At 41.9% G+C, this 21,644-nt stretch overlaps 1 protein-coding gene across 3 annotated transcripts in view; it reads left to right on the forward strand.

Moving 5' to 3' along the window:
• The window catches only part of apbb1ip (amyloid beta (A4) precursor protein-binding, family B, member 1 interacting protein), a 147,551-nt gene that overhangs the window by 118,546 nt on the left and 7,361 nt on the right, over nucleotides 1–21,644 (forward strand). For 2 of the 3 annotated variants that reach the window (XM_068007139.1, XM_068007140.1), the window contains exons 8-12: nucleotides 5,734–5,805; nucleotides 12,422–12,565; nucleotides 15,294–15,404; nucleotides 17,669–17,767; nucleotides 19,452–19,566. In XM_068007139.1, coding sequence (XP_067863240.1) covers nucleotides 5,734–5,805; nucleotides 12,422–12,565; nucleotides 15,294–15,404; nucleotides 17,669–17,767; nucleotides 19,452–19,566 — 541 coding nt within the window. The remainder of the gene's footprint in view (nucleotides 1–5,733; nucleotides 5,806–12,421; nucleotides 12,566–15,293; nucleotides 15,405–17,668; nucleotides 17,768–19,451; nucleotides 19,567–21,644) is intronic. The other variant, XM_068007141.1, reaches the window with a different exon arrangement.

Below are 21,644 nucleotides of genomic sequence, written 5' to 3' on the forward strand. Positions count from 1 at the left end.
GATTAATTAAGGAAAGCCAGCACGGATTTGTTAAAGGCAAATCGTGTTTAACCAACTTGATTGAGTTTATTCATGAGGTAACGGAGCAGGTCGATGACGGCAATGCAGTTGATGTGGTGTATAAGGCATTTGATAAAGTGCCGCATAATAGACTTGTAATCAAAGTTGAAGCCCATGAAATAAAAGGGGCAGTGGCAGCATGGATACAAAATTGGCTAAGTGACAGGAAACAGAGATTAGTGGTGAACAGTTGTTTTTAGGACTGGAGGGAGATATACAGTGGTGTTCCCCAGGAGTCGGTACTAGGACCATTGCTTTTTTTGATATATATTAATATCTTGGACTTGGGTGTACAGGGAACAATTTCAAAATTTACAGATGACGCAAAACTTGGAAGGATAGTGAACAGTGAGAAGGATATTGATAGACTTCAAGAGAACATAGACAGGCTAATGGAATGGGTGGACACATGGCAAATGAAATTTAATGCAGAAAAGTGTGAAGTGATACATTTCGGTAGGAACAACAAGGAGAGGCAATATAAACTAAAGGGTACAATTCTAAAAGGAGTGAAGGAACAGAGAGATCTGGGGGTGTATGTGCACAAATCGTTGAAGGTGGCAGGGCAAGTTGAGAAAGCGGTTAAGAAAGCATACAGTATCCTGGGCTTTATAAATAGAGGCATAGAGTACAAAAGCAAGGAGGTTATGATGAACCTTTATAAAACACTGGTTCGGCCACAACTGGAGTATTGTGTCCAGTTCTGGGCACCGCACTTTAGAAGGACATGAAGGCCTTAGAGAGGGTGCAGAAAAGATTTACGAGAATGATTCCAGGGATGAGGGACTTCAGTTACGTGGATAGACTGGAGAAGCTGGGGTTGTTCTCCTTAGAACAGAGAAGGTTGAGAGGAGATTTGATAGAGGTATTCAAAATCATGAAGGATCTGGACAGAGTAGATAGAGAGAAACTTTTCCCATTGGCGGAAGAGTCAAGAACCAGAGGACATAAATAGATTTAAGGTGATTGGCAAAAGAACCAAAGGCGACATGAGGAAAACCTTTATTGCACTGCGAGTGGTTAGGATCTGGAATGCACTGCCTGAGGGGGTGGTGGAGGCAGATTCAATCATGGCCTTCAAAAGGGAAGTGGATAAGCACTTGAAAGGAAAATATTTGCAGGGCTACTGGGATAGGGCAGAGGAGTGGGACTAGCTGGATTGCTCTTGCATAGAGCTGGCACGGACTCAATGGGCCGAATGGCCTCCTTCCATGCTGTAACCTTTCTATGATTCTATACTGACACTTGGTTTTTCTTTACAGTTTATTTTAGGACTGGTGTCAAGCCCATGCTTGTCCTCACCCAACATGCATATACTTTCCAAATATCAGCAATCAGGAGTGGGAATCGTGGCTGATTTTTCCCCTCTCTAGCCCAGGGGCACTGACGCCAATTGTAATACCCTATCAGCATGTGGCTGGGATCAGTTAACTCAGCATAGACCAGGGATCAAAATTGGTGACATTTTGGTCTTTAGAAGTCTGTTTCATGCCAGGCAGTGTATTTACCAACTAAGCCACTATTGGTGCCTTTCTGTTGATTTTTAAGTATTTTTGCTTATGCAATGAGTTCTAATGACAGCAAGGAAAGCTGAATTAGCAGTTATAGCCACAGTGCCCAGGGTTAATGGTTCTCTACTGTTGTCAATGTTCACTAAAAACTGAGCTGCAGGAGTATGTTCTTGGCTGTGTCTATATTTTAAACGTGTGTTAGTAATACCATGGGGGCAAAGTTGGACACCATGGTGCCCGTTTTTCAGGCACAAAACAGGGGAAATAAAGCATCAATTTCGCGGGGCTGTTTGCCGCGCCTAAACGGCACCTGAAGTATGTCCGATGTCATATTGGATTGGGCGATACAAGAGCGTCCCAAGCAGCTGCTTGAAACAGTCCCCTTGCATACACTAATGAGGGGCCTAATGGCTGTTTCATGATCCTGATCCAAAATTTGGGAGGACAGTGCTGAGCATGCGCCGGGCAATCTGCACTCAATTTTTCGAGTTCTTCCGTGGTCTAACCAGCAGTCCTCAAAGAGAGCGCTGGAGGCCACCAACAAAAAGTTAAGTTTTAACTTACCTTAATGTGAAGCCAGGAGGGGCAGGAATACTCCTGTTGGCTCCACAGCAGCACAGTAGGGCTGCTGCCGGCCTGCATTTGTCCCCTTCCCGTTCTCCTTCCCCCTTCCCCACAGGCCAACCTGAGGACTGCTGTCTGCATTGCAGACGGCCCACATTAGTGTCCTCGAAACTCGCGATATGCAGCGGGGCACCTGATTGACGTCCGCAGCTCGCTGGAATTATGTTGATGAAGCCCACGGCCTGATTCTGGACGAGCCTCAGGCCTCCAGCTTCTAGCACGCGCTGCAAGTGCGCTGACCATTTCACGCCCGAAAACAGGATTAAATATATTTCTCCCCTATGCTTTTGCTCCAATATACAGTATTCTGATTGGTGATTCCAGATGTAATAATGTAGTAAAGAAAAAAGTGACAACTAGAAAAAATATTAAGCCACAGTATTATTAAAGAAGGAATACCGGTGTGTATTTTATATGTATAAATGTGCATTTGGTTGTGCTCCTGATAATACAACCAATTGTCCATTCATTGAATGGGTTACAAATACACGTTACCACTATCAATCATTGTATTTATTCTTTTTCTCTAATGTGACATTGTTGGACAACCATCTATTGTGTGATTTTGCAGGGTATATTTCAATCACTTGATTGAGATGCGTTTGTAGCCTCTAGGTTTACATGAACTATACACATTAACATATTTCTCTTGAAGCCATTGACTTCGGTCCCCACCACAAACTCCCTAGCCACCGACTCCATCCCTCTCTCTGGCCACTGTCTGAGGCTGAACCAGACCGTTCGCTACCTTGGCGTTCTAATTGACCGAGATGAGCTCCCGACCACATATCCGCTCCATCACCAAGACCGCCTACTTCCAGCTCCGTAACATCGCGCATCTCCGCCCCTGCCTCAGCACATCTGCTGCTGAAACCCTCATCCATGCCTTTGTTATCTCTAGACTTGACTATTCCAATGTTCTCCTGGCCGGCCTCCCATCTTCCACCCTCCATAAACTTGAGCTCATCCAAAACTCAGCTGCCTGTAACTTAACTCGTGCCAAGTCCCTTTCACCCATCTCCCCTGTGCTCGCTGACCTACGTTGACTCCCACCCCGGGAACGCCTCGGTTTTAAAATTCTCATCCTTGTTTTCAAATCCCTCCATGGCCTCGCCCCTCTCTATCTCTGTAACCTTCTCCAGCCCTACAACTCTCCGAGATCTCTGTGCTTTTTTTTTTCTATTCGTTCATGGGATGTGGGCGTCGCTGACGAGGCCAGCATTTATTGCCCATCCCTAATTGCCCTCGAGAAGGTGGTGGTGAGCCGCCTTCTTGAACCGCTGCAGTCCGTGTGGTGACGGTTCTCCCACAGTGCTGTTAGGAAGGGAGTTCCAGGATTTTGACCCAGCGACGATGAAGGAACGGCGATATATTTCCAAGTTGGGATGGTGTGTGACTTGGAGGGGAACGTGCAGGTGGTGTTGTTCCCATGCGCCTGCTGCTCTTGTCCTTCTAGGTGGTATAGGTCGCGGGTTTGGGAGGTGCTATCGAAGAAGCCTTGGCGAGTTGCTGCAGTGCATCCTGTGGATGGTGCACACTGCAGCCACAGTGCGCCAGTGGTGAAGGGAGTGAATGTTTAGGGTGGTGGATGGGGTGCCAATCAAGCGGGCTGCTTTATCTTGGATGGTGTCGAGCTTCTTGAGTGTTGTTGGAGCTGCACTCATCCAGGCAAGTGGAGAGTATTCCATCACACTCCTGACTTGTGCCTTGTAGATGGTGGAAAGGCTTTGGGGAGTCAGGAGGTGAGTCACTCGCCGCAGAATACCCAGCCTCTGACCTGCTCTCGTAGCCACAGTATTTATATGGCTGGTCCAGTTAAGTTTCTGGTCAATGGTGACCCCCAGGATGTTGATGGTGGGGGATTCGGCGATGGTAATGCCGTTGAATGTCAAGGGGAGGTGGTTAGACTCTCTCTTGTTGGAGATGGTCATTGCCTGGCACTTATCTGGCGCGAATGTTACTTGCCACTTATGAGCCCAAGCCTGGATGTTGTCCAGGTCTTGCTGCATGCGGGCTCGGACTGCTTCATTATCTGAGGGGTTGCGAATGGAACTGAACACTGTGCAGTCATCAGCGAACATCCTCATTTCTGACCTTATGATGGAGGGAAGGTCATTGATGAAGCAGCTGAAGATGCTCCAATTCTGGCCTGATTAATTGCTGCACCATTGGCAGCTGTGCCTTCAGCTGCCTAGGCCCTATGCTTTGGAATTCCCTCCCTAAACCTCTCCGCCTCTCTACCTCGCTCTCCTCCTTTAAGATGCTCCTTAAAACCTACCTTTTTGACCAAGCTTTTGGTCACCTGTCCTAAAATCTCCTTATGTGGCTCGGTGTCAAATTTTGTTTGATAATCACTCCTGTGAATCACCTTGGGACGTTTTACTACATTAAAGGTGTTATATAAATGCAAGTTGTTGTTGTTGTTAATGTGTTTGTAGTCATTAAAAACACATGTAAAAACACATGACCCTATGTCAACCTTGCAGCTTCATCTGATGATGTAAGAACACCGTGGCATAAAATATTTTACAGAGACACCTGTGCCTTCATGTAACTATAGAGGGTGGGCTGAAGGTGCATGTCGACTGCACCATGTCTGGTTGGGACATGCTCCATTTTCCTCTCCTTTTTTGTATGTTAATATGTTCTCTTCTCCAACATAAATGATCTCGGACTCTTAAACTTCTTCCAAGTGCTCAGATGTCTTATCATTTTGAACACCCTTTTCTGCACTGCTTCCAATATTTGGGTATCCTTGCTATAATACGGTGACCAGAGTTGAACGCAGCACTCTAGGTATAGCCGTACCAATATTTTGTACAGACTCATCATCACTTCTTGCATGTACATCCCAAGATCTAGTTAGTTCTCCATACTGCTGCCGAACACTGTGCTGTTCGTTTCAGCGAACTGTCCATCAATATTGCCAGATCCATCTCCTGTGTGGTGTTCTGCAGCTGTGAGCCATTCAATTTACATTCCCACTCTTTATGTCACTACCCTAGTCTTACTATCTTGCATTTGTCCACACTAAATGATATTTGACGCATCAGCTCACATTGTCAGCCTATCCCGATCCCTTTGTATTTGGTTTATCTGTTCCTTGTTGTTTGAACCCTTCCCCCACCACCACCACCACCACCACCTCCACCTCAACCAATTTGGCTTCATCTGCAAATTTATACAGCTTTATTTCTGTCCCCAGCTCCCAATCATGTATATATTATAAATAACAGTGGTTCCAGAGAACAACTGCTACCTGTGGAACTGTACTTCAGCAACGACTCAGTGTTTGCAAAATAGGTGGGGAGGGGAGAAATTGGTGGAGAAAATATGGTGAGCAAAGAAAAATTCCTTTTAAAAAGCAGCTCCATGAAATAGATTGCAAAAGATTGAAAAAATAAGAAAGTACCAGACACTGATAATCAGTGCCACAGTCACTTAACATTCATAATGTAAGCAGTAAGTTTTAGTCTGTGAAAATAAATTACTTTCTGTCACACTTCAGAAAAATAATTTTCTTTGTGTTTTTGTCCAGAATTTCTACATTGCAAAGAAGAAAGCAGAAGGGAAGAATATGAAAGAGAAAAACAAGGAGGCTTTACTGGATGTGAGTAATGGCTAAATGCCCTAAGCACATTGTAGTAATCTACTATTTTATTTGTGCATATCATTTAATATCACAGGCCGCAATACTAAGAATTCACATCAGTGAGGGAAACAAATATTAATTATTAATAGCCATGAAACCCAAACACAATGTTTGTAAAATTGAGAACATAGTTGTTATGATCTGGAATGCACTGCCTGAAAGGAAGGGTGGAAGCAGATTCAATGGTAACTTTCAAAAGGGAATTGAATATATAGATATAGACAGAAAGAAAGAAAGAAGGATTTTGCATTTATATTGCACGTTTCAGGATGTCCCAAAGTGCTTTAAAGCCAATGAGGTACTTTGTGAAGTGTAGTCACAGCTGTAATGGAGGAAACATGAAAAGGGAAAATTTGCAGACCTATGCGAAAGACCAGTGGAGTGGGACTAATTGGATCGCTCTTTCAAAGAGCCGGCACAGGCACGATGGGCTGAATGGCCTCCTCTATGCTGTATGATTCTATGATATCATATTGGTGTTGTTGCATTAGTGTCATTTTTATCATGGTGCTATGTCAATTGAAATTTTTGGCATGCTAGACAGAAACAACTGTTTACAGACAGCAACTAGTTTAATAATATAAGTGCAATCCAATAATAATTGACACAGAAGCCCACCTCAGTGATAGAGCCCACGACAATGTGACAGTGATAGACACACAAGCAAACCACCTTGTAAAGGTGAAATCTTTGCTGTCTGTTTGATTCATGTGTTTCTGGCTACATGTCACATGGCTTCAAAATGATCTTCTCACAATGAGAAACAATTCAAGGCTGCAATTGGAATAACTGTTCTTCCTCCTTACTGTTCTTGATTTCTCTGTTGAGAAATGAATATGATCATACATTAAAATGAAGATAAATAGCAGCGTGGAGCTCAGTGGAGCACAAACATGCTGTTTCACAGCAGTGGTGGGATGCAGACTCAATCCATAACATAAAGTGTCTGATTTCACTGTGGGGAGATGCTGAGCAATGGCCCAGGATTTCCTCACATACAGAAGGAAAATCAGTGGGCAGGTCATCTTTTCTCGTTTTAGTTGATGACAGACCTGTTGGGTATTTCTAGCATTTTCAGATTTTCAGCATTTACAGTATTGTTTCATTTGATCTCTATGGTTTATAACAACACTAGTAGAGGCTGGGAACAGTTTTGATGCTGCCTATCCACTCTCTCAATCATAGTGGCCAGGAAATAGGAAGAAAAATAATGGGAAAAAAATACCTGGAAAAAGCACAGGCTTGTCCACTCAAAAGAGTAGAAATGTTAATATACAGATGAATTCTGTGTGACACATGGTATAATCTGGACTACTAGTACAGCATGTAAATTAGTAAAGTACTGGGGAATTGTTTAGCATAATTGTATAGTTTATAATGAAGGCACAGCATCAATAGGGTTTTACATACAGATGCATTGTAGCCTCTCTATCAATTGCTTTGGGACTAGGTTGAGACCAATCTATCTGGGGTAATGTTCCAGACAGGTATTGTGGCTGCTGTGTGCCAGACACAAACACTATGAACAGCTGACAAGACCACAGGCAGTCCTCAAATGGGGATATCACTGTTGCATGATTGTAATGAGAAAATTACTATTTAGAAAATGCACCACTATTATCAGTTTTATTCACTTTGCCTTCAGAACTGTTCATTGTCACCACACTGTGAAACAGCATACACAATATAAGTGGTAAGTGATGAATGCTATATTGTTAAAGTGTTGGGCCTAGCATTACGGTACTGACCTAAGCAATTCAAAAAACACTTTTAGTCTCCCATGCTATGTGCCATGTCTATAACCCATAGGGAAGATTGCAATGTGTTTTCTACACTGTTATAGTCACTTACCTTTACTTTTGCCACACATTCAGTTAGGTAGTAGTGTTTGTAAGATCAGACAATAATAGGCTTTGTTCCCCTTGGCTCTAATGTCACTTCCCGAATTGACACTTTCAGATGGCTACGAATCAAAAGTGAAAATTATTTCATTTTGTGTAATGAAACCAGTCAAAGATAAAGGTTTTCTTGTCATGGCAGCATATAGCAAATCCATTTCTGTGACAGTTGAAATGAGACCAGCTTTGAGCCATAATAAAGTTTGAAAATCAAGTGACAGGTAGTTCTGACAACCCACTCCCTATTAGACCAGCCAACCCCTTTCCCTAAATCCCAATGGTAGCTTTCAACCAATACCCATACAGATTGAAAATTCTGAAATCTGCCAATAGAACCAATTCTTTCCCACTACTGGGAAGGTGCATATTGAAAATAACTTTCCTGGTGATATTGTTCTAGCTTATCACCAGCCAGTAAGTTTCACAATTCACTTAATGACTGCACTTAATTTACACTGACAGCTGAGGATTCTCCTGAGGTCTCATTGATTCTCATTGATCAGGTCAGAAGGCATTGGGGAAAGGTGGGAGGTTTATTCAACCAGACTCAACACATCAGACAGCACTGCAGCACCCAGACTGAACTCCAGATTTTTAACTTTAATTTTTCCTCACATTCTGACTATATTTAATTATGACAAACCTCCTATACTGTATAACAAATAAATGTACTGAATATCACTAATCTGGTGGATATGATACTAATAGCACAAGGGCCAGCAGTAAAGGCAATCCGCGTCTTCAGTGAAACAAGACAAGCCCGTGGAAGAGCTGACTATATTATCAAAGTGCCAGAAAATCCCAGATGCACAAACTTTTAAATGTGGAACATTAAAATCTCCAGTCTCAAAAATATTGAGAACATTTTATTTATAGTTCTTATTTCGTATCAATACCTACTTTTGTACATTAAATTTTCAGAATGTTTAATATACTTTTTGTGTAGTATGGGTTAAAAGTTACTTTTGTTGAGCCACTAGAAAATATATCGAGACACCCAGGGAGTTTACTATGAATATTATTAAAGGAGAACTCATCCTTAAAATTAAAGATTTCACTTTGCAATGTGTATATTAAAGGGAAAATTAATCCTACTAAGCAAGTATTTATTCACACTATATTGTAGCAGTTTTCTCATAAATATAATCCTCGTCCAGTGCTTTAGTTCACTTTGGTTAATAGTGATTCATCATAATGCCACAATGTAGGCTGTAATTTGCTGCACAATTCTAAACAGGTTTTCAGCTTATGAAGAGATTATTATTTTAAATATAATGCACTATAAATTATTGGACACAATTTTAACTAAATTGCAAATGAAGTTGCCAGGTACCCTGTGAGATGTTCCTTTTACTTTCTACCTTTTGATTAATTCTGGGTCATTGATACTCGCTTTAATTTACTTCTTCCTTATTAAGTCAGTGAATGTTTGAGGGGAAGCTTTTCTCATTCAGTCCTATCCTCATGTACAGAGAAATTCCAGTCTCAATAACATCTAATAACTGGCTTTATTTATTATTTAGTATCATGTTACCTACATTTGCACATTATATTTGGAGCATATGAAATGTGGATTGTAATTTATTTCTGTTGAGCCATGCCAGGATCTCCACAAAAATGCACTTATGACAACCCTAGGAGTTTGAACATTCCAATTTAGGTAACGTGACACTAAATAATATTTAAAGCCAGTTATTAGATAGTACCGAGACTTTTTTTATATCTCAGATTTAAAAGTCTGTGCTTTTGGAATTTACCAACTCTTTAATATAGTCAGCTCTTCCCTTGTTTCACTGAAAACACCAAGTGCCTTTATTGCAGGAGCTGGTGCTATGTCAGAAGTATTTCATTGGCTGTAAAGTGTTTTGGGATGTCTTGTGGTCATGAAAGGTGCTATATAAATGAAACTTCTTTCCTTTATGTATGATATTAGCAATTACTAAAAGATAATGGTTAAAGTACTCAGCTGCCAAAAGCTTTTCTTTTTATAAGCTAACAGAACGTAATGAATATATAAATACTCCAAACTTGAATAAGCAAACTTTAAAATGAATGGTAGATGAAAGGAGACCTGACCTTGTTGAAATGTTCCGGTGTTACGTACCCTGCCTGCAATCTGTCTTAAATTCTGTTTACAAACAATGAGAAAGCTGATTTAATGGTGGAATGTGTTTTTCTTAAAAGTGAGTTCTCGGCCCAATGATTGATAGCACATGATCAAACAATTTCCTCATCAACAGGAACCTGTACTTTTGTTTGGAAAACAACTTCTCAGTAATTAAGCAGGCTTTTTATAAGCATGTAAGGTAACTCTTGGGGAAATCAATTTCATTGTCAAATTTTCAGCTCACATATAATGTTATTAATTGTGCATAAATAGCTGTCCACTTCAAAACAGGAAGCTGAAGCCTAGGAGATACAAGCCAGCTGGGCTAATGAGCATGGTTATGTGAACCAGGGCTACAATTATGTTAGTTCTCTAGTGCACTATATCGGGGCTCACTATAAAAATAATGCCCAATGCAGGACTGAACCATGCAAACCAAGTTCCAAATTCATTCCTGGCTGTACGAGGTTAGTTGATCTCAGCATTAGGACTGGTACAGTTGGCTTCTGCACATTTAAGCTAGAAAGTAAAAAAAAAATCTTGTCAGAGTTCATGCTCCTGATCACTATCCAATGACCCTTGCTGGAAAGTGCACATGTGTGGTTATTGAGTGAGGATTGGGCTCAGTTCTAATGCTTTCAAAATAAGTACAATTGTCTTTTCAATAATTTTTAAAACAAACATCACTCATCATACACATAATTGGCGATCAGATACATTATCTGTATATAGTGGTTGACTGTGAACTAAGGCCTATCTGGCTGTCTCTTGGCTAACCATAATTAACAGGTTTGACTGAACACTGACCAATGTAAGGAATCTTACAACACCAGGTTATAATCCAACAGTTTTATTTGAAAATCACAAGCTTTCGGAGATTATCTCCTTCGTCAGGTGAGTGAGTGAATGAGAGGTTCTCAAATCGCATATCTTATATTAGGCTGGGACACGATCGTGATCACGTTACACGTAACCCCACCAGCAGGGAAAAAAAAGTTATCTGTTTTTAATACAACTGGACATTCTCTCTCTCTCTCTCTGCCTTTCGGGTCTCTTTCTCTCTTTGTCTGTGTAATCTGACCCATTGTGTATTCAGTATACTGGGACGTACTGTTTTCCGTGGCTAACCTGTCTGAACACCAACGACACCTTTGGTGTGATCGTGTCCCAGCCTAATATAAGATATGCGATTTGAGAACCTCTCATTCACTCACTCACCTGACGAAGGAGATAATCTCCGAAAGCTTGTGATTTTCAAATAAAACTGTTGGACTATAACCTGGTGTTGTAAGATTCCTTACATTTGTCCACCCCAGTCCATCACCGGCATCTCCACATCATGACTGACCAATGTGTTAGCCCATTGAGCCATGCAGGGAGCCATAATTTTTTAAAACATTATGAATAAACTTATTTGAATGTATGCCCAATGGTTTAGGTGTTCAGTGGCTTTTATTTTTTTGTGTCTTCCAGTTCTGAATCAGGAATGAAGTAGCCTCTGGAGTTTTAGGCCATTTCCTCTCTGATGCCACCACCAAACTCCAAAAGTCCATCCTGTATCTGACTTGGTCTCCTGCTGTTTTTCATGCCCTCCTCATCTCCTGGGGGCATTGACTTCTACTAGCATTGGTTTCATGGCCACCACCTCACCAAAGTGGCCTCATGTGAGGCCCTAGACAATAAGCATTGGCAGGCAATTCAACGTCAGGGGCCATCATAACTAAGATCAATCATGTCTTCACCCAACAAGCAAGCATGTGCACTTTCCAACATGGCTCATTGAAAAGTGATCAGGAGAGTGAACTCTGGTTGATTTACCCCTTCCTAGCCCAGGAATGATGAGGCCAATTATAGCAACTCTACTGCCACCCTATCCGAAATTAATTACCTCAGCATAGAGACACAATTGATTCTGGGACCTTTCACTCTATATGTATCTGCTAATACACCAACTTTACCAACTGCCATCAGGGGAAACTCTGAAAACCTTTGATTAAATGTGCCATGGAACATGATGGTTGCAATTAAAATAATATGAAAATCCATTTAAACCACCTAATTTGCATTAGTGAAGAACTTTGCATCACTGAGTAAAATATGCACAACCTTGTCTCAAAGCACTGAATGGCAGACTGTGACAGTGTGAGCGCTAGCAGGCTACTTAACAATAAATTCCGTCCAACATGGCAAAGTGCCTAACAATCCCCTTTTCTAGTCCAGGTAATCTAAGACAAATTTAATGCCCTGATTAACTCAGCACAAACTGAGGTCTGAACTTGAAACCTTCCTGCTCTATATGGCTCAGAGGTGGAGGGAAACATATGCTATAAAGCTAACCCAGGCTGATTATTATGATAGCTTCAGGCATCCAAGTTTCCTGATCATATCATTTTGATAAATTTGACTGCTCAGTTTCCCTGAGAATTGTAGCGCACTAAATAATCCCACTTTGAGCATCTGACCTGGCTGCAAGTCATGTTTATTAGCTTTATAAAAACGCTTTTACTCATAACAACTGCATTAAATGTTTAATGTGCCTCACATAAACTAAATTTATCTGTGCACACAGGAATGTTTCTGTGGAACATCTGTCATTGTACCAGAGCTTGAAGGAGCCCTCTGTGTAAAAGAAGATGGAAAAAAGTCATGGAAACGTCGATACTTCCTCCTGCGAGCTTCTGGGATTTACTATGTCCCCAAAGGAAAAACTAAGGTCAGAAAATGTAAAGTTGCAATTTTGCTAAAAGAGAATTCTTGAGGTTTAAACTAAAATAATGCTTAATTAAATATCTGAAGCTATACTTTCGCACGGTCAGAGACACCTACAGGCAAAATCCAAAACAGTGTATGACTCCCAGCAGCAACTCCCTTGGCAAGAAAGGGCTCTCACTCAGGGAGTCCTATTAATAAAACACCATTAATGGTGTTTGCACTACCCCCTAGTGGCAGTAACGCATCCTGCAGACAGCCAAAACTGATCTATTAACCAACCAAGGGTAAGAATTCCTCTGGTCACTTTGCGAAACAACATTGTAAATAAGTTTGTGAAGAATTCCTCTGTTTGGTATTTCAAATGAATTTCATAGAATCATAGAATCATAGAAGTTACAACATGGAAACAGGCCCTTCGGCCCAACATGTCCATGTCGCCCAGTTTATACCACTAAGCTAGTCCCAATTGCCTGCACTTGGCCCATATCCCTCTATACCCATCTTACCCATGTAACTGTCCAAATGCTTTTTAAAAGACAAAATTGTACCCGCCTCTACTACTGCATCTGGCAGCTCGTTCCAGACACTCACCACCCTTTGAGTGAAAAAATTGCCCCTCTGGACCCTTTTGTATCTCTCCCCTCTCACCTTAAATCTATGCCCCCTCGTTATAGACTCCCCTACCTTTGGGAAAAGATTTTGACTATCGACCTTATCTATGCCCCTCATTATTTTATAGACTTCTATAAGATCACCCCTTAACCTCCTACTTTCCAGGGAAAAAAGTCCCAGTCTGTCTAACCTCTCCCTGTAAGTCAAACCATCAAGTCCCGGTAGCATCCTAGTAAATCTTTTCTGCACTCTTTCTAGTTTAATAATATCCTTTCTATAATAGGGTGACCAGAACTGTACACAGTACTCCAAGTGTGGCCTCACCAATGCCCTGTACAACTTCAACAAGACATCCCAACTCCTGCATTCAATGTTCTGACCAATGAAACCAAGCATGCCGAATGCCTTCTTCACCACCCTATCCACCTGTGACTCCACTTTCAAGGAGCTATGAATCTGTACTCCTAGATCTCTTTGTTCTATAACTCTCCCCAACGCCCTACCATTAACGGAGTAGGTCCTGGCCCGATTCGATCTACCAAAATGCATCACCTCACATTTATCTAAATTAAACTCCATCTGCCATTCATCGGCCCACTGGCCCAATTTATCAAGATCCCGTTGCAATCCTAGATAACCTTCTTCACTGTCCACAATGCCACCAATCTTGGTGTCATCTGCAAACTTACTAACCATGCCTCCTAAATTCTCATCCAAATCATTAATATAAATAACAAATAACAGCGGACCCAGCACCGATCCCTGAGGCACACCGCTGGACACAGGCATCCAGTTTGAAAAACAACCCTCTACAACCACCCTCTGTCTTCTGTCGTCAAGCCAATTTTGTATCCAATTGGCTACCTCACCTTGGATCCCATGAGATTTAACCTTATGTAACAACCTACCATGCGGTACCTTGTCAAATGCTTTGCTGAAGTCCATGTAGACCACGTCTACTGCACAGCCCTCATCTATCTTCTTGGTTACCCCTTCAAAAAACTCAATCAAATTCGTGAAACATGATTTTCCTCTCACAACACCATGCTGACTGTTCCTAATTAGTCCCTGCCTCTCCAAATGCCTGTAGATCCTGTCCCTCAGAATACCCTCTAACAACTTACCCACTACAGATGTCAGGCTCACTGGTCTGTAGTTCCCAGGCTTTTCCCTGCCGCCCTTCTTAAACAAAGGCACAACATTTGCTACCCTCCAATCTTCAGGCACCTCACCTGTAGCGGTGGATGATTCAAATATCTCTGCTAGGGGACCCGCAATTTCCTCCCTAACCTCCCATAACGTCCTGGGATACATTTCATCAGGTCCCGGAGATTTATCTACCTTGATGCGCGTTAAGACTTCCAGCACCTCCCTCTCTGTAATATGTACACTCCTCAAGACATCACTATTTATTTCCCCAAGTTCCCTAACATCCATGCCTTTCTCAACCGTAAATACCGATGTGAAATATTCATTCAGGATCTCACCCATCTCTTGTGGTTCCGCACATAGATGACCTTGTTGATCCTTAAGAGGCCCTACTCTCTCCCTAGTTACCCTTTTGCCCTTTATGTATTTGTAGAAGCTCTTTGGATTCACCTTTGCCTGATCTGCCAAAGCAATCTCATATCCCCTTTTTGCCCTCCTGATTTCTCTCTTAACTCTACTCCGGCAATCTCTATACTCTTCAAGGGATCCACTTGATCCCAGCTGCCTATGCATGTCATATGCCTCCTTCTTCTTTTTGACTAGTGCCTCAATCTCCCGAGTCATCCAAGGTTCCCTACTTCTACCAGCCTTGCCCTTCACTTTATAAGGAATGTGCTTACCCTGAACCCTGGTTAACACACTTTTGAAAGCCTCCCACTTACCAGACGTCCCTTTGCCTGCCAACAGACTCTCCCAATCAACTTCTGAAAGTTCCTGTCTAATACCATCAAAATTGGCCTTTCCCCAATTTAGAATTTTAACTTTTGGGCCAGACCTATCATTCTCCATAGCTATCTTAAAACTAATGGAATTATGATCACTTGTCCCAAAGTGATCCCTCACTAACACTTCTGTCACCTGCCCTTCCTTATTGCAAACACGTTCTAAACGATTGGCTTTTCCAACAGACATCTTGTGATCTGGTTTGCTTCATCCAATTTAAGAATGTCAATATTTACTACGGAATGAATTACAAAGCAAAATACAAAGCACCGACTGATCACTGCTTTGTACTGAAGGTAAACCACGGCAACTATATTTAAAGCATTACCTGCTTTTAGTTTTAATTTTGTTAAGAACTGTTTTCGTTATCAGTTCACCACAAATGAAGAATAGAGTTAAATATGAAATTGTGAACTATGTATACATTCAGCTGTGATATTAAATCAGGATAGAGTGGATGGAGTCATGTCATAGCCACAGGACTGTTGTAATTTGTGATAAACCTGATTGGGAAATCCTTAATGCCTCACTCCTTAATGGGTACATAATAGAAATAATAAATGATCTGCACAGGCCCTCATTCCATTTTCAATACAACTAAAATGCTACACTTGCATTCTCATAGCTCCAACTATCCCTTGGCCTTACCAGTCACAAGGTTTGGAGAAATCCCGCACTGACATAGTCCAGTGTTTTATTAAAAACATCTATTTTTTTAACATAGAATTTACCTTTTCCCCCATTGGATTGGTCTGTAGTAGCCAATGTTCCATTCCCTGGATGCGGCAATTTTAAATTACATGGACTCATGACATTTCTGTGGTATATCGTCCAGAATGCAGTGGGTGAAGCAGTAGCACTAATGTGAAGTCATCTTTCCATTTTTCTCCTGCTTGTTGGCTAAACAATATAGGAACACTCAGCCCCTCAAGTCTGTTTCGCCATGCAATTAGATATTGGCTGATCTGTATCTTAACTCCATCTAACCGCCTTGGTTCCGTAACCTTCAATTTCAATTGCTTTTTCTTTCAAGTCTAGTCAACGGCATTTGATTCACATACCCTTCAAAGGTACCGTGTCATCAACCCTGCTCTGATCCCGCTTCACTTTACCAACAAGCTGAAAAATCTTTTCTACCATCACATGCAGAGCTCACATTACACTGCTTGATGGCATTGTTGCTTAGTGATGATGTCATCATGTTGGACAGAGTATTATCTGTTTTCTTGCTTTCAAGCAAAATCTAGACAGTGTGGAGGTTTTCTGTTAAAGTGGTCTACAGGGATCTTTAATCTGCCTTCCTTACTAGTAACAAAAGTAGTACCATGGGATTGTGTTATCCAGAAGGGAATTTGTTCAGATATGTGTGTATCCAGGTTTTGGGGAAGGGGTAAAGTGAATATCGCCACATCCTTCTATAATGCTTTACTAAAACTAAAATGGTCATAAACATATCCGAAAAGTAATGGCATTGCGGTTGTTTCTTGACTCCTTTGTATTACACCACTCCCAAGTATGTATATGTAAGGAATCTTACAACACCAGGTTATAGTCCAACAGTTTTATTTGAAAATCACAAGCTTTCGGAGGCTTTCTCCTTCGTCAGGTGAAGTGTGGGATTCCTTGAACGTGACCGCATTTATAGTCAGAGAACAATGCCTGGTGATTACAGATAACCTTTCCAACTGCCCGTTGTCAAGGCAATCAAAGTGTTCAGACAGAGCGACATTACATACAGGACCACCGAATATACAAACGGCCAGAACAAAAGACAGAGAGAGAGAGAGAAACATCCGAAAGGAAGAGAAAGAGAGAGAATGACCCGTTGTATTAAAAACAGATAACTTTTTTTCGCTGGTGGGGCTTCGTGTAGCGTGACATGAACCCAAGATCCCGGTTGAGGCCGTCCTCATGGGTGCGGAACTTGGCTATCAATTTCTGCTCGACGATTTTGCATTGTCGTGTGTCTCAAAGGCCGCCTTGGAGAACGCTTACCTGAAGATCGGTGGCTGAATGTCCTTGACTGCTAAAGTGTTCCCCGACTGGGAGGGAACCCTCCTGTCTGGCGATTGTTGCGCGGTGTCCGTTCATCCGTTGTCGCAGTGTCTGCATGGTCTCGCCAATGTACCATTCTCCGGGGCATCCTTTCCTGCAACGTATGAGGTGGACAACATTGGCCGAGTCACAGGAGTATGTATATAAGTGTGTCCCCTTGCCCAAACGAAAGCCAGCAGAATTGAACAGCTGAATGCTTAATCACAACTGACAAGATAATTGAAGCTCCGCCTTCATCCAGAAAATCGTCTTCACTCATGGAATAAGCTTTGTTTTCCACTTTGTTTTTTGTCTGCAAGATACAAATTCGTCAGATTTGGCAAGTCTTTATTCAATCAAAATTTACACAAGGGGTAAATATCTTTCAATTATGTCGGATTGTCCTAATGCCTCTCCCCAAAACCTTGATCTAAATGTATGTATGTAAAACCCTACAGTTGAATGCATAATACTTTTAAAAGGTCAGAGGTTAGCTCCAGTTTTGATGATCAATTTAATTTACTAGCACCCGCAGATTCAGAAAGAGTCACAGTACATCAAGTACCTGTGCTGCGATGACCCCTGGACTCTACAACAGTGGGTGACTGGGATACGAATAGCAAAGGTTAGTGAAGAATGGAAATGTTGAAAGTGTTAATGAAATGATGTTATGAGATAATTAATCAGTAAACTTTAGCAGTCATCCTCCACCTACAACCCTTTTCTTCTAAATGTTTTTATTTATTTTGTGTTTGTAAGCCTACTTTAAAGTTATTTTTCTCCTCTCTTTGGGCCATTCCTCTTCACTCCATTCTCTCACTAAGAAGGCAGCTGAGAACCTGCTACTAAGCTACTGTTAAATTGCTCGAGCCAGCTACCAAGGGTCATGTGGGAGTAGCCAAGGCTGACTTGTTATATTTATATTGCAGATATCCTAATTTAAGTGCCCCAGAGGAATAGATGTGTTTCATTTAATTTATTGATCCACACCCTCAATTCTATTATCATCTCTACGTTGTCAGAATTTTACCTCACATCAAGTCGTGGACGAGCCAGAATTTAATCCGATTGAACATTGGGAAAATCAAAACCATCTTATTCAGCTGCCATCAAAACCTTGGTACACTTGCTTCCAATTCCATTTTGCTCCCCTGCTCCATATTTGGGTTGAACCAGACAGAGTGCAGCCTAGGAATACTGTTCAACCCTGAGCTGAGCTTCAAAAGCCCATATTCTATCCCATCACTAACAACAACAACTTGCATTTATATAGTGCCTTTAATGTTGAAAAACATCCCAAGGCATTTCACAAGTGTGTTATCAAACAAAATTTGACACCAAGCCACATTAGGAGATATTAGGACAGGTGACCAAAAGCTTGGTCAAAAATGTAGGTTTTAAGGAATGTCTTAAAGGACGAGAGAGAGGTAGAGAGACAGAGAGGTTTAGGGTGAGAATTCCAGAGCTTAGGGCCAAGGCAGCTGAAGGCACTGGAAATGGTGGAGCAATGAAAATCGCGGATGCGCAAGAGGCCAGAATTGGAGGAACGCTGAGATCTCGGAGGGTTGTAGGGCTGGAGGAAGTTACAGAGATAGGGAAGGATTTGAAAACAAGGATGAGAACTTTAAAATTGAGGCGTTGTCGGACTGGGAGCCAATGTAGGTCAGCGAGCACAGGCGTGATGGTTGAACAGGACTTGGTACAAGGCACGGGCAGCAGAGTTTTGATTGAGCTTAAGTTTACGGAGGGTGCAAAGTGGGAAGTTGGCCAGGAGAGCATTGGAACAGTCCAGTCTAGAGGTGACAAGGATGAGGGTTTCAGCAGCAAATGAGCTGAGGTAGTGCTGCAATTTTTGCATTGTATCTTGGATGTTCAGACCGATGGTTTATTAACAATCACTTTTATTACATGTTTTACCATAAGAAATATTATCAAGCTTTTACCCAAACCTTATCTAGTCTGTACTTTTTCATGTAGGTTACTCATAACTGCACACTCTCATTTTAATATGTTTTGCCTTTTTGAATAGTGTCTAATATAGGCATATTTCCACCACTTGTATCTTGTTGGAATACAATAATTCTGTCAGCCTTCCCTGTAGACAAGAAAATTCCGACCACAGATTACAAATTAAATGACACTTGTTTGACCAAGATCTATCTGACTTACCAACTTCACCTTTACAATAAAATGGACAAACCCTTATCAAAAATTAACATTAGTTTACCAAGACCAACAGTCTACTGGATGAAGGTGTTCTCTCACCGGCTGGGTCATGGAGAGTAACGAGTTCTCTTTTCTGTTTTTAGTACAGCAAGACATTGTACGACAATTACAAAGTGGCAGTACAAAGGGCTGGTCTGGCATCACGATGGGCGAATTTATCAAATGTGGAATCTATCAATACCACAAGCTCCATTCCAGGTATACACATGCTTTTGTTTAGTTTCCAGGCACTTTTTCTTATAACAGTGCATTGATAGTAAAGAGAACAGATATTTAAGTAACATTTTATGGTATCAATTTTTTTTGTGATTTAGTTAATTTTTAGGAACAGGAAAAGGTGACTAATCTTGTTTTCATACAAGGACCCCAGCTACCAAGGGGGTAATTTTAATCCCCAAGAACAGGTGGGTTGGGGGCGTGTGGGCAGTAAAAAAAGTTGATTTTTGGAGCAGGACCGCATTTAACCCAGACCCGTTTGGATGTGTGCGCAACAGAAACCCAGAAGTCCCATCCCCACTTAAAGCTGGCGGGCTGATACTTAAAGGGGCAATGTACCTCACTGTGATAGTTGAGGCACTTAATTTTTTGTGTATTAGAAATGTAAAGCAAATTTAACCTTACCTGTTCGGGTTTCCCACCACTTCTGATTCATGTCAGGTGAAAGCAGGTGGGAAGAGCCGGATCCATGAGGTGAGTGTCTTTATTGCACTGCTTGTGAGCCCGGAGGAGCAGGAGTGCTTCACCCAGGCCCAACAAGCTCACCTGGCCAACAGGACCTCCGGAATGGGCCAACCCCACCCCCCCCCACACTGATGTTGGACCCCCCCACAATGATGGACGCCCCCGCCCCGCCCCCCCCAGTTGGTGAACCCGCCGATCTTCTCCATGGTCCACACGATTTCGTCCATATCCCCCCTCTAATTTCTTCCACAGCCCATGATCTCTCTCCCCCTCCCTCCCCTCTCTCTGATTCGCGGCTCCTTTCACTTCCGACAGGCAGCCAGCTTGTCAATCAGTTGAGTTGCAATCACTGATTGCGATGCACTCATTTGGTTTCCAGGTTCCCACGCGAATATCTGCGGACGTGCTGGTTTCCTGGCTCAGAGCTAAAATCATGCCCAAAATTTCTCAATCCCTTCTCTGTTCAGAATAGAAAGAACTTGCATTTAATAGCACCTTATCACATCCTCAGGACATCCTTAAGGGCTTCATGACCAATAGATGCTTTTGAAGTCCAGCCACGGTAGTTAATAGGCAAACTCAGCATGGTCCCACAAACACCATAACTAACCAATTAATTGTTTTTGGTGGTGTTGGTTGAGGGCAGTATGTCATGTCATGGGATTGTTTTACATCCAACTAAATAGGCAACTATGGCCTCAATCCAACCTCTCATTCGAAATACCTCTCAGTAAACACTAAAAGGTCAACTTAGAATAGCTGCTTAAGTTCTGGAGCAAGGATTGAACCCACAACCTTCAGATGTAGGAGCAAAAGTATTACCAACTGAGCCAAACCAACATTTAGCTAATGTTATCATCTAATTGTCTTGTGAACCCATTTATACTGTTTGCTTCAATCACTTTTTCCTAGTAATTTATTCCATGACTTTAGGAAGGATGTGAAGGCCTCAGAGAGGGTGCAGAAAAGATTTACTAGAATGGTTCCAAGGATGAAGGATTTCAGTTACGTGGATAGACTGGAGAAGCTGGGGTTGTTCTCCTTAGAGCAGAGAAAGTTAAGAGGAGATTTGATAGAAGTGTTCAAAACCATGAAGGGTTCAGATAAAGTAAATAAAGAGAAACTGTTCCCATTGGCGGTAGGGTGGAGAACCAGAGGACACAGATTTAAGGTGATTGGCAAAAGAACCGAAGGTGACATGAGGAAAAACTTTTCTTTGCGGCGAGTAGTTATGATCTGGAACGCGCTGCCTGAAAGGGTGGTGGAAGCAGATTCAATCGTGGCTTTCAAAAAGGAATTGAAGGGAAAAGATTTGCAGGGCTATGGGGAAAGAGCAGGGGAATGGGACTAACTGGATTGCTCTTACATAGAGCATGGGCTCAATGAGCCGAATGGCCTCCTTCTGTGCTGTAACCATTCTATGATTCTATGGCTGTGTTATCCTTTGGGTGAATAAGTTCCACTGGACTTTTCTTACCACTTAGTTTAATTTTTCACCTTCTTCCCCCTGGTATTTGAAACCTTTGCCATAGTGAAATTTACCTGGGTCAACTTTGTCAATTCTATTTCATAATCTTGAAAACTTTGATTAATTC

Source organism: Heptranchias perlo, chromosome 2 (assembly GCF_035084215.1).
Source record: "Heptranchias perlo isolate sHepPer1 chromosome 2, sHepPer1.hap1, whole genome shotgun sequence".
In the NCBI taxonomy this organism is placed as follows: Eukaryota; Metazoa; Chordata; class Chondrichthyes; order Hexanchiformes; family Hexanchidae; genus Heptranchias; species Heptranchias perlo.